The 13,327-nt window shown below is 31.7% G+C and overlaps 2 protein-coding genes and 1 long non-coding RNA gene across 9 annotated transcripts; 1 reads left to right on the top strand and 2 right to left on the bottom strand.

The window, feature by feature from the left end:
* Positions 1–664: 664 nt before the first annotated feature.
* On the bottom strand, positions 665–3,611 carry LOC107368471 (SURP and G-patch domain-containing protein 1). Of its 2 annotated transcripts, XM_015936288.2 has the most exons (7): positions 3,434–3,611; positions 2,952–3,350; positions 2,760–2,884; positions 2,389–2,512; positions 1,514–2,329; positions 1,127–1,256; positions 665–1,064 (listed from the first exon to the last, which is right to left on the bottom strand). In XM_015936288.2, the coding sequence occupies exons 2-7, from the start codon at positions 3,344–3,346 to the stop codon at positions 1,038–1,040; spliced, it is 1,617 nt and encodes a 538-aa protein (XP_015791774.1). In that variant the 5' UTR covers positions 3,347–3,350; positions 3,434–3,611; the 3' UTR covers positions 665–1,037. The 2 variants fall into 2 exon arrangements, with proteins under 2 accessions (XP_015791774.1, XP_015791776.1); XM_015936290.1 differs by lacking the exon at positions 3,434–3,611 and having other exon boundaries at positions 2,952–3,427.
* Positions 3,612–3,652: 41 nt separating this feature from the next.
* Positions 3,653–6,431, top strand: LOC107368472 (transcription initiation protein SPT3 homolog). 5 transcript variants are annotated; one of them, XR_016198946.1, is made up of 7 exons: positions 3,653–3,856; positions 3,954–4,038; positions 4,136–4,486; positions 4,568–4,765; positions 4,873–5,082; positions 5,158–5,411; positions 6,211–6,431. XR_016198946.1 is itself a non-coding variant. In XM_015936291.3 (6 exons), the coding sequence occupies exons 1-6, from the start codon at positions 3,795–3,797 to the stop codon at positions 5,299–5,301; spliced, it is 1,050 nt and encodes a 349-aa protein (XP_015791777.2). In that variant the 5' UTR covers positions 3,653–3,794; the 3' UTR covers positions 5,302–5,487. The 5 variants fall into 5 exon arrangements, 1 of the variants encoding a protein (XP_015791777.2); XR_016198954.1 differs by lacking the exon at positions 6,211–6,431 and adding an exon at positions 5,672–5,827; XR_016198948.1 differs by lacking the exon at positions 6,211–6,431 and adding an exon at positions 5,503–5,668.
* On the bottom strand, positions 4,835–6,423 carry LOC107368474 (uncharacterized). Of its 2 annotated transcripts, none has more exons than XR_001570160.3 (3): positions 6,286–6,423; positions 5,733–5,783; positions 4,835–5,381 (listed from the first exon to the last, which is right to left on the bottom strand). It is a non-coding gene; the product is annotated as an uncharacterized LOC107368474 (long non-coding RNA). The 2 variants fall into 2 exon arrangements; XR_001570159.3 differs by lacking the exon at positions 6,286–6,423 and adding an exon at positions 5,871–6,046.
* Positions 6,432–13,327: the final 6,896 nt, after the last annotated feature.

Genomic DNA, 13,327 nt, shown 5'->3' with positions numbered 1-13,327 from the left:
ATGTTATCTATGACTTCCATCTGTTTCAGAGAATTTAAATTTTCAGAAATTCTCAGATTAAGCAAGTATAAAGTATAAATTTATTTGAATTGTGGTGTTTTATACATTCTTTGGGAGATTTTTATAATTTTATTTTTTGGCTTGTTTTGTTTTCTGTTATTGCGTTTTCTGAGTTCAAAGGCTTTCTTATCCTCTACTGAATATTGAGTGAGTGAAGCTTACCTTTGGGTTACATGAAAAAATTTATATTGATTTGGGTAACATTGGGGGTTTTGGCACTTTAGAGGCAGCTTGCTTAGAAACTATTGTGACAAAAATTTGACAAATTAAATTTGAATTGGCTTTGAATGAGTGTTTCATGTTTACACTTGAATGGATTAATTATTGAACATTTCAATTGTTTTCCTTCACTTTATCACAGACTGTGATTCATAGAATTGAAAATACTCGATACAAAGAACAAATTCTTTCAGATATACTGAGTCACTCAAGTTGAGTTACACTCATGCACTCATCTGGCGTTTGAAAATATAACTATTGGTGAAGCTTTGAAATGATTTTTCTGTGTTGCTGTGATTGACTGTGTTTTGAGTATCATTTAGGGTAATCTACGTTTGAGTCAAAATAGACAAATAAAAATGACAATACAGCTACAATCAAGATGTTACAATGAAAAATTGTTTATTAAATGAATTCCTGCAAAATTGTCAAAGGTCAACAAGTTTTGATCGGACTAAAAAATATTTTATCAACCAAATGTCCGTATGAAGTTTTCATATTCTAGGTTTTGACTATAATTACATTTTTTGTTTGAAACAAAAGAAAATGGTCGAAGATTCTTCAATTAATGGGATAATTTCAGTTTATGTTTGTAATTTGAGTGAGTCAGATCGCGTTAGTTTGAAACCAAAATAATCAATATAGCACAGAAGAGTAACTTACAACTTGTTAGATATTTTTACTAAAGAGTTAAGTAAAGACTGAAATACGCGCATAGCGGTTTGCAATGGAAAATCGAGTGTTTTCTGTTGTCTTGATTAATAGTAAGGCCTTCTCGGATTGTTCTAGAACGAAAAATAAAAAATAATAAGTACTACAAATACGATTGGCTAATGGATAAACTCACCAATGGATTCGGTCTAAATCTGTAAGCTAACATCATTCGTTTTCTGTAAGCTTCATATTCATCGTCCTGTGGTTTCAACTCGTCTGGACGTTCCTGACCAAGACCAGCTCGTTCCCCAATATTAGGATCTCTGGAGAGCCAAAGAACATTAGCAAAAATGAGAAAAGGATAAATAATAAAATAGGTGATTCGTCGATTTCTATCTCTCTTGCATTTTTTCAATCAATTTTGCTTATTCTTTCATCTGAAAATTTGATTTACTCAAGTCGGTCAAACTACCAAATGGGATAAGATATTGGAATATACTTAATCTATTATATGTAAGTGAATTGATTGAAAAGGGTTGAACAGAATGCAAGAGCACAAGGAAATTTTTAAGATACTTACACATCGACTGGCTTGGTCGTTCCTTGATTATCAACACCTAGTCCTTGACCCTCAGACCATCCAAGTTTTGCCAGCATTTTGTAACCTTGATTTTCTGATTGTAATTTGAAATCTCTATAATCTTCATCGAAGAGAAGTGATGTTGAACCATCTTTTATCGCGTCCCATTTTTTCATGAATCTTTCCAACTGATCAGGAGGCAGGAAATCACCAAGATGATGTTTACCCTTATTCATCTCTGTCAATTTAGCAGCCCATTCAGCAGTTTTCTCCATCTCTTTCATTCTTTTCCTGTGCTCCCATGTTCCACCATCAACTTCTTCATCTGAATCATATTCGTATACATTTTTTCCACTTCTTTCCAGCCTTTCCCTCTTTCGTCTCTTTTTCTGAATCATTTGAACCAAAACTTTCATTTTGCGTTGATCTTCTAATTGTTTCCATTGATCGGATGTCAAGTCACACCTTCCATAAACTTGAATAGCATATTTGACCAATTCAGGATCTTGAGGTAAAGGAACCGATGAACTTGATTCGCTTTCTTCCTCATACTCATCTGTTTGATTAGAGACTGGTGTAGATGATGATGGTTCAGACCAGCGACTTTCTTTCTTTTTTTTGCCTTTTCCATCCAATGGATTTCGATCGTCGTGGTCTTGTAAAGCAGGAAAATGTTCAGGAACAGTAGACCATGACGATGATGATGCAGGTGGTGTGGACGATTCGAAATCAGCTGCTCTTGTTTTAGCTTCCTTCAGTTCTTCAACTCGTCTTTTGTAATATTGGTGGTTCACATTATCTTCCTGGTATAACCATCTTAGTTTTTTTCATATTAGTACAATAATATTTGTTTGGGTTTTATTTTTTAGACAAACCTGTAGTCTGAGTCATTGATGCAATCATTTTTTAACTTGGCTTCCGCATCTGAACCATTCATAGCAACATAGATAGCACTCTTCTCAATCGCCATTCTTATCTCATCATCTCCTGATGGAGAGACTTGAACGGAATACCCATAAGTAAAAAGGAAACATAAAGAGTTGGGAGGAAGATTGAGAGGGATACAAAGGGTGATTTCAATCAACACTTAATTGATGCAACAAACTCTCTTACTCACAGAAATCACTCTCTATCAAAACAAAGCAAATTTAATATTGTGGGAAAATTTCCTAAGCTCGTTAATGTACTTTCACACGATTTGATTTTACTGCACATAAAACATCCAAGGTCAAAGTTGCATCAATACCTTTCGTTTGTTGATCCAAGAGTAAATCGCAATCCTGCTTAGGGAATTTAACTCTTTCATCAATATCCTCCAATTTTGGTTGAATGTCAGAATTCGTCTCCTCCGTTTTTTCAGTAGAAGATTCACTGAAAAAGAAATAGATAAACATTATAAATAGGGAATTATAATAGAGAGTTAATTTTAATGGCTTACCTAAAAGATGACTCTGACTTTTGCTGTTGCAATTTTTTAAACATCTCAAGAAAGCTTCCATCATTTTGAAATCTATTTACGAATTGGTTTTCTTGGGAATCTGAATTGGTCGTTTCGGAAGCAGTGTTGGGCGAAGATGTAGATGTTTTTGAGATTGATGTCGAAATGGATGATATAGTTGGTGATGAAAATTTATCAGGCGAGGTTGTTTGTGTCAATAGAAATGATGGTGAAGTTGAATCATTTTTTAAAATATTCTGCTCGTTTTTCATAGACACATCTCCAGATGATTTAAGTCGTTCCTCAATTTCCCGTTTCTTAGCCAATATCAATTGTTCCTGGTGGGTTATTTCTTCCCATCTATTAGACCGAGAGCTTCTATTTCTATTGGACATTTTCCTGTTGAAAAAGGAAAAAACAAAAATAAGAATACATGTGTTATTCCAGTTGCTGTTAGTTTTCAATGAAAAAATTAAACTAACCAGTTTACAACTAATCGAATACACAATTAAATCTATCAATCAACAGAGTAGTACAGTAGGATAATCATTTCAATCGTAAATTTATAATCGATTTGCTGAAATCCAAATGAAATAAAATTCAAATAAAACACAACAGTGAAAGGACAAGCTTACAGTATCTCTGCAGTTTTCAATTATTATACGAGCCCTTTTACTGTAATGCCATTTCCAATGGGCCATTGGCTTTTAGCCAAACTTGCAATATGATAATAAAGCTAACAGATGTTTTATTTAAATTGTTGCATATTTATTGTTTAATTAGTCATTATACATTGTGATAATTTTTCAAGTTAAAAGTTATACTCAACATATCTTTCAAACCATGTCTTCAACAACCAAATTATCGATTACACGTTGGTATACCACAGAGATTCAAAACATCATGTAAGTAATCTGGTTCAGTCAACCGCCAAAATTTTAATTTCGCCATTTTGACTTAATTTCCACTTTAACTGTCTATTTTGTTTTTTTCATGTTGAAGGCATGGATTTGGTGATTCTTCAAGACCAATGGCTGAATCTGCATATCTAATTGAGGAGGTTGTTCATCAACAAATGTCACAATTGGTATTGTACTAATTTTATAATCATTTGATTAACTTTGATCCAATTCAAGAGTTCATCTTTATCTCTAAAATTCGCTCTCTATACTCTGATTTTTTAGCTCTATGAAGTTAATAACATTGCTAATATTAGGGGTTCCAAGATCGTTGGATTGGAAGAAGTTTTATTTTTAATGCGTAAGGACAAAGTTAAATTGGCAAGGCTGCTGCGTTATTTATCTATTAAAGATTTAAAAGGAAAAACTTCAAAATACAATCAAGATGATAATCCAGATGATATCCAGTCGTCGGATTTACCGCAATTGGAGTCCAAGTATCAACCATCCAACCAACCTCAATCAAAACGAATCAAACTTTGTTACGATTTTATTTCCTCGATTGATCAAACAGGAGAACTATTAAGTGCATTCAATGAAGACTTTTTCGATGAGATAAGACACCAACGAAATCTGGTAATTATTTGTAATTCTATATTTCACCTGCCTTTTAGTTTAAAGATACGGTCTCTGAAAAATTATTTCTAATATTTTCAGAGAATGGATCGAATGACGTTTAATATGACCAAAGCTCAATACTTAAGATACAGTGAAGCTAGACAAGCAAATTTTGCCAATAAAGAAAAGCCTAAACGATTCAAAGAATGGCTATTGAAAAATGATTCTCAAGATTTGAAACTAAATGCTTATGCATGGGAGATTTTCCAATATTTAGCTTACGAAACTGTTGCTGAGGTAATTATTTTTTAAACTTTTCTTTTAGTTGACCAACAACTTATTCACGAAATGAAATCACAATAATAATTCATTTGAAAATATAATTTAATGATCATAACTTTTAGATTGTAGATATCGCATTACTAGTTAAACAAGACCGCCAGATTCAAGATAATGATCCAGTTTCTGGTTTGATATCATCCAAAATGAGAAACCCGGATTATCCAATGTTCACTGTGCCTTCATTCAGTCAAAAAAACGCTACAGGACAACCAAAGGACGCTGGTGAAAACGATGACGATATCTCTGGACAATCGGCTAAGCGTATAAAAATTGTGAGTTGTCAGCGTATTCCATATTATTATTTACTTTCTCATTTTATTGACTAATCTTGGCTTTATCTTTTAAAGGATACAACCGAATCTTTTGCTACAAGCAACAGTATAACGCCATGTGATATACGAGAAGCCCTTCGACGGTTCAACCAACCTAAAGGCGTTTTCTCAGTAATGGAAAAATGTTATACCAAATCACCTAGAGTCTTATGTTTATGATGTTTCCATATCTGATATCAGCAATGGTGAAGGAATTTGGTTGTAAATCGGAGTCTCTGTCGTCCGTCTCAAAGAAATGTCTGAAAAAAGTACAAAAGTGATTGTTAAACGTAAGATTTTTCAACTGTAAATTTGAATCTTAACCCAAAATAGTTATATTAAATTATTTTTACATTTTTTCGTTAACCAATCAATTAGCAGTTCAATCAATTCAATGGCAATTGAAGCTCAATTTTCCATTAGTCATATTTTTAACTAAGCACTCATTTGGTCTGAAATAAATCAGAGTCATTTAACGTTTATCAACTATGAAAAAATCTGATTATGCTGATAATCTCATTCTTTTTCTTCAATACAAATAAATTAACAGTCGACATTCATGTCATTAAACGTTTTCCGACATCAGTAAGATTTTAAAATGGAAAACTTACCTTTGATTGGCTGAAATGTTGTCAATTGGTTGTTGATGGATCGACTTGTTCCTGTTGAAATGTAAAAAAACATTAAACCTTCTAAAAACTATAAATTATTTCGATTGCCCACAATTGGCCCAACTAATGAAAACTAACCTTGCATTACCATGGTTAGCAATAAACACAAGCATCCGAAATACATTATTGATGATATATCCAAAAAAATAATAACTTAAAATGTTACTAAACTGAACGCAGGTAAATTGTGAAGTGTCGAGGAAGTCTTGATGACTCTTTATGCTCACTTTTCAGTGAAAAGGCAAATTAAACAATTGGAGCTAAAATTTGGTTTCATTTTGTCAAAATTTTGCAATTACTCAATACTCATTACATGATATATTTTATATTTTCGTACTCAACGGGAGATTGCTTTCTTAATAGAGTATAAATGTTAAATAATGTCTTTACTGACCCTTTACATACCTTTCTCTTATAGTGTTAAACTGGTTAAATCACCAACAATCAAAAATTTTAAAGGCAAAATGAGGGGACAAATAAAGAAAGGCCTTACTTGATACTTGGAATCACTTGGTTGGCTCGGTTTATCCAGCAAAAAAAGAGTTACACGCAACGTTGACCAAAAGGCAAAAGGCTCGCTCCACCTTAGGATTTAAGGTTGAAAAAATTGGATAAAAATGTTTGTATTTATTACCATTATCTGAGTTTGCATCGTCAAATCAAGACAATTCCAGATATAAAGATCTACATGAAGCATCGGGCACAACAAAACCAGGTCACTTGTTCGACAAAAATAATAATAGCGATGTTAACAATTAAGTTGGTGTACAAAAAGTTATGATTTTTTAAGGAAAGAGGGAAGACTGACTTAATTTGATTATAATCAAAGTCAATAGTCCCATTCTTTCCTTCAAAATCTTTAACGGTATAACTTAATTGTGACAAAAGAGTAATTGATTCAGCAACAGAATAGGCAGAAACACTTAAACAAGGCAACAATTTCAAGATATCCGATGGTAGATAGACTGTGATTATGAAAGCTAATTAAATTATTAGTCATCACCACTAACTGGTTAAATCAAAATAGTCTAGCGTTGTAATGATACTTAATGGTTAATTGTCGATGAAAGTGATTATCCTTGATGAATGATTGAAACAAATGCTCAACAGAGATGCATTTTTGAACACAATCTTGGATATTACTTTATTTTCAGTAACAATGGGCAGACACTGATTAAAATAGTAATCATGCGAACGACTACGATTGAACTGTGATGTTTAGCTTATCACAAACCTTTTTATACGAGATTTTTAACATGTCTACTTGTTGATTAGTTCATTGCTTGATCCCTTGATTGTGTTCAATAGATACGCCCTAAAGACTAATATGAAAACAAGAATTATTTGATACCTAGTGTAAAAAATAATTACAGCTCAATGGCTGTTAAAATAATATGATCAATTGATTGGTTTGTAAGGAGAAAGTAATCTCTGCAAGGAAATTCATCTCTGGTTAAGTCTAAAGGTTAATTATATTTGGCCTTTACAGTTTTAAAGTAACTTATGCTATTGCTTTCCAGTGAAACGTTTGGGCTTTTACAGACCTTAACTCTCATTAATTTTAATCAATCTTAGTCTCTCTTCCTCTCCAGTGTTAAATGTTAGATTGTGACAGTTGGTAATTATTTAAACAACACCCAATCAACCTCCATTTCCTAATGTCATATAAATGAGACTAAAAATGATGTAAAGCAAGTGTCGTTTGGTTTACATCTTCTAGTGACTGCAGTCCAGTCAGTTCAAACATGATACAGAGCTCTGAAACATAATACAGTTAAATTTATTCTCATCATAGTACGACGTTCATTAAATAAAGCACCTAATGTCTCTAATAGTCCAACAGATGGCTGTAGTAAGTTAAAGACTTAAGAATCATGAAAAATAAAATATCAACGCCATCTACTGGTAATGCAGTCAGCTTACCCGATTGAAAATATCTGGTATTCAACCATCAAATTCAGGTTAAATGTCATTTTAAATAAATGCTTGAGTTTTTTAGTCATAATTACAAAATAATCTGAAGTAATAAATTGTTAATTAATGATAACTGCCTTTGATTCACTGTTTCTTTATTTGGGACCATTGACAAAATGATTGTCATTATCTGGTGCCTCACTGTATTGATATTTTTGTTTAAATCGCAACTTGCAAGTTGTTAGATGATTAAGTTTGGTATAATTAGTTTAGATCACAATATTTACTGGCAAATAGAAGAGGATCTGTCAAATCGCCTGGGCTTTGATTTTTCTGTACCAAAATTCATCAAAATACTAATTTTGACCATGAATATCAGATTGAAATTTCAATTGTTTCCTTTACTGTCAGTTTAGGGAACACTAATGCAGAAAATTTATATTGTCTTATTCAATAATTTAACAAATTTGAATTATTTTAATAAATAATTTCTTCTCTTCTCTCTTAAGTTTCATCTAACCAAAAATGAAGCGCTCTCTCATGATGATTGCATTTCTAATGATCTCAATGTTGCAGATGAATAGTTTATGACGCAGTTGGAACTTAAAAGTTTTGTGTTTCCTGGTCTCTTAACTATTAATACTATGGTCTTTCGCTAGGTTGACATTCTAGGCAACTATGAACGAAAATTTTTTTTGCCCCATGGAGTATTTATGACGAATTTAATATATGTCAATTGCGTATCAGCGAAACTTCCATAGACTTCCAACTTAGGTCAGTCTGTCAACTAAAAGCTGAGCAATGACACAAAAGTATCGACAATAAAAAGTGGATCAAGCTCAATGTTAGAGAACGAGACTTTAAAGGTTGAGGAAATTTGTCCAAGATGAAGATACCTTTATGAGCGACGAAAGCTATTTCGACCTGGAAGTTACAATTTATATAGCGCCCATCATTTTGCTTAAAAAATTATTGAAAATGTGCCTGATGTCAGATTTCGAAGATGTTCGAAGTCTTCATCAACAAATCATGATTGGATTGCTATTGGTTCAAAAGGTATTGCAAGCCTCATTTTTAGTGCCTTAAATTCAGAATTTTATGTGAATGATTGTTGATGTGAATGAACGTTTAGATGAAATCTAATTCCATCAAGAAATTAAGATAATAAAAATGTTGAAATACTGTTCTGTCCTGAATAGCCAGTTATCATTACACACAGGAAACGCTGGGTACGCTAGAAGCCGGTGCAATTTTTTATATTGGAAAGGAAGTGAATCCATCAAATTGTACCCAATTAAGGCCGATTGAGGTTTTTTGGTCCAATCCTGAATTTTCGTGGATGGTTGGCTTCTCAAAAACAAAAAATATCTCATGAAACAAGCTTAGAACATTTACAAAGTTATTCCATCATTTAATTGGAAATGTTAAATCAAAAGCTGATCTACCAGAATTGAATCTAGCTAGAGTTAGCGACATTTTGTGTTAACCATCAAATTTGAAAATTTCAATCATCTAGTGTATTAGGTTCGCCAAAAATTTGATTACTGTTCATTTCCACTTACCATACCTTATGAATAGCTGAAACTTTTTCATTAACATCTTACGATTATTGTACTCTATTGAATGCGTTATGAGACAAGTTCATTCCAAGCAGAGTAACGAAGACATTTTCCAGTTTTTGAGGTTTCCTCAGCAGCTGTCAGTTTTATTAATAGAGAAAATTGATCAAATTCCGAGTTGAGACGTTTTTGATCATCAAAACTCAATGCAAAAGTTGATGTCAAACTAATGCGCTTCAGCATCAAATAACAAAAAACAAGAATCACCGAACATTTTTCTTTCATTTCAGCATTGAAAATTAAAATCTGACTGAATTAATGATAAAACTAATGTCTTATAAATGAACAAAAATTGGATCTGAAATTGGTAAATTGTCTCAACTCAGGAGTGATTTAGACAGACTCAAGTATCTTGATGCAGGTAATAGAGGGAAGCTTTTTTGTTCAATAATAATTAACAGAGATCTCAATATTATTTACAATTGAATTGATTGATTTGAACATTATTAATCCAGACCATAAATCAATTTAAAAGCCTTTCTTGATCTCAACCACAAATTCAGCTACAAAACAAAATCAGTGACTTAATGCACAATGAAAATCCCAATGAGACCATTATAAATTGTCTCTTTGCTTATTCAACCCTAATCATGATGATGATCACCACCATTATCATCATCATCATGGTCATCTTAATCTTCCAAGTGTAATCTTTTCATTTAAGTCTGAATCTGTGAAGATATCAAGTTTAAGTCCATTTAGGAATGTGAAAAGTAAAATGAAATCCAATCTCATCTCATGAGACTCAAAGTAAACTGCAAATTGATCTTCATCATGATGATTCAGATAGAGATGAAAATGATGATGAATTGAAAGATTGAAATCCAGGTAACCTTCTATACAAGTTAATCTTGTTCAATTCATTTATAACATTATTAAATAACATTCAATTTGATTCAATATAAAAATGATTGTCACTGTTCATTGAAAAATATTAAATCTAATTTAACCGTCTAATGAGTGCAACTTTCATTTGGTCAACAATTTGAACAAAAAGCAAAAAAATGCCAACAAAATGAAACATTTTTTTCATTTCTCATTCAATTTCATCAATTTTGTTCATTTTTTTGTAAAAAATATAAAAATATCATTCATATTTCAATCCAACCTAATAATAATCCAATGATAATATTGAAATTGATAATAAAAAGCATCTCAATGAAAACGGTTAAGGTAAAGGATTAGATTAGGTTTCATCTCTTATTTAATTAAGGTTTTGATATTTATTGAAACCTTTCAACATTCAATTCAATTATCATGATAATGAATATAATTGACGATAATAGCAAAAGCTTCCTTGGGCTTTTCATTGGAATAAATATTTCACCTTTAAATACAAAGAGTTAACCATTGATTGTAAAGGAACCAGGAAAATAGTAATTAACCTTAAACCATAATTGAAATCAATTGGCTTCAACAATAAACTCTAAACGTTTTACCCAAAAAATTTACCCAATCTTAATATTTAAACATTTTACTTGATCAACAGTTAATCTTGATTGTTTCAATTGATTAAGAGTATTAATTAAAGCGCAATTGAGTTTAATCCCACTTATTTTCAAAGTAAAAAATCTTGAAACATTAAACCAATTAATTGTTGAAAGCTTTAAATCAATTGAAACAATTGAATTGAAAAGGTTAAATGTTGGGTTAAATGGGAAAGTAAATGTTATTCAATGGGAATGATATGAATGTTGAATAAAGAGATTGATAATGAAATTTTGAAATGATGGTTAAACAAATGGTTTAACATACAAGATTAAATTGTCAATGAATAGTGAATTAAGGCGCGTGCAATAATAATAAACGCAGGGAAACAGCAATTTGATTAACTTGTAACTGGCAAGGAAAAGTGTGATATTTTTAATAAAAGCAGAGAGTAAAAGGGATTCCTCTGGATTCATCCATTGTAAGATTGAAAAGGATGATGAAGATGATGAAGATGATGGTGGATGGTGAAGCATCATGGTATGATGTTGATAATGAAAAAAAAGTGAACACACAAAATGAAGCTAACTTGAAGCTGCGAAAAGCCTTTTAACAAAGGGAAAGTTGAGCAAATAAAATTGATAAGATGTTACTTGTAACCTGGATACTGTAAGGTTATGCATGAAACTGGGGAATGACTGGGAGTGAAAACAAAAAAAATAAGAGTCTCCATATAAATGTATAAATAAAATAGCCTGCTGTTAGTTTTATTAACAGTCAAAAGGAAAGTTTAACTAAAAAAAGAAAGTAAATCTTGTCACGGGTTTCCTCTTTCTCTATCTTCTTCATTTTCATCTTCATCTTCTTTACCAACTTACCTTTTCGTTTGACGAACTCAAATTGACTCTATACAGAGCATGCGATCGGTGAAAAGTTCAACATCGAACTCAATCCGATTTCATCTCAAAACGCAAAATGCCAAAGAAACATTTTCTTTAATTTCATCTTAAATGTTTCAATTGATTCTGGTTCATTCCCGCAACAATAATCTTAATATTCATTTGATTGCAGTTGAAATATATTTTCATCTTTCCAAATTGATAAATAATCTTCAAATTTACCTTTGAATGAAAATTTCACCGAAATTTCTGGTCTTCTCAGTCAGTCATAATGAGTTTGTTTGTGCTTTTGGAGTTGACTGGGAGTGAAATGATTGACTTTAAAGAATCTCAATTTTCTTAAATTTTGATATTTATTTGATTCTGTTGATCATAAGAGACATAATTTTTCACCATTGAAACCTTAACTTGCTCATGATACAGATAGTTATTTAATATTAATAATAATGAATTATTTATTCACATTTTACATGTTTTCCTCATCCTTTAGTTTACGCTTGTTGATACATTTTCTGAGTTAATTTTTTCCCTTTTCAACTTTTTCTTCTTCTTTCTCATCATCACCATGATCATCATCTTAGTCTTGCTCTTTTCAGTCTCTCAAATTGTTTATAGAGTCTTCCTATATTATACATATCAATCTTTTCATCTTCATCTTGCTCCATCTGATTAATCTTGCTTCCCACTGATTGCTATTTTCATCAACATCACCTAATATTGCAATGAAAAGATTCAAGTGAGTTTCTTCATTTCTTTCAATCTTCTTCTTCTTCTTTCCTTTTTTCACTTCTCTTCCTTATCATCATGTTGGCAGGTACTTTGCATAATACAAACCTTGATGATCCAAGTTTTTGTTGTTCAGGATTAACTTACTTCTTGTTACACAGTAAAGTCCATTTTTATTAACAGTTTTCTGAGTTTTACTCTGGCAACTTCATCATCTCTGACAGATCACTTTAGCTGTTCAGATGACATAAACGCCAATATTTTGGCCAATTTCATTTACTGAAACATCAACTAAACATTACATAAAGTAACAATTCATTGAAACCAGTTGATCAAGTTCAATGGCTAACAAAAGTATGAAAATGTTAATCTCCATGGAATCGGAATCAATCCATGATTTAACAATTATATAAATATTGAACAAAAGGGAAAATCTGAGTAAATGAAAAAATGAAAAAAAATCAATAAACAATGTTGCAAAAGTTGAGGTAAAATAACTTGAAGCAGACACTGATCCTAAGCAATACAAAATATTCACTAAAATTTGACTGAATTTAATTTCAAAGGAAATGACTCGTTTTTCAACTCATCATTTACTCATTCACTGATTAATGGCATTATTATTTACTGAATCACCCTGGAAACTAAACATGTCTATCACAAGTACAATGTTCATTCGGCATTGTCTACCCTTCTTACCTTCAGGTTTATCATCCAACTCTTCACCATCTTCATTCTCTTCATGCACTTGAACAAATCCATATTCTCAGAAGACATTTTTGTTTCAGAGTAACACTGAAATGATCAATATGGTGGAGATGCTGATGATTCTGATGATGATAATTCAAAGTGCGCAGAGAGATTCAAAGTGACAGAAATGAAATAAGAAATAAAGTGTTTTTTTGACTAAACTATATTTTTGCTTAAGATTGTAAGTGGGTTGGTCGGA

The sequence above is a fragment of the Tetranychus urticae genome, chromosome 1 (assembly GCF_039701765.1).
Source record: "Tetranychus urticae isolate SD_2017Ah chromosome 1, NJAU_TeUrti_SD_1.0, whole genome shotgun sequence".
In the NCBI taxonomy this organism is placed as follows: domain Eukaryota; kingdom Metazoa; phylum Arthropoda; class Arachnida; order Trombidiformes; family Tetranychidae; genus Tetranychus; species Tetranychus urticae.
This window is presented reverse-complemented; position numbering and strand designations above follow the sequence as displayed.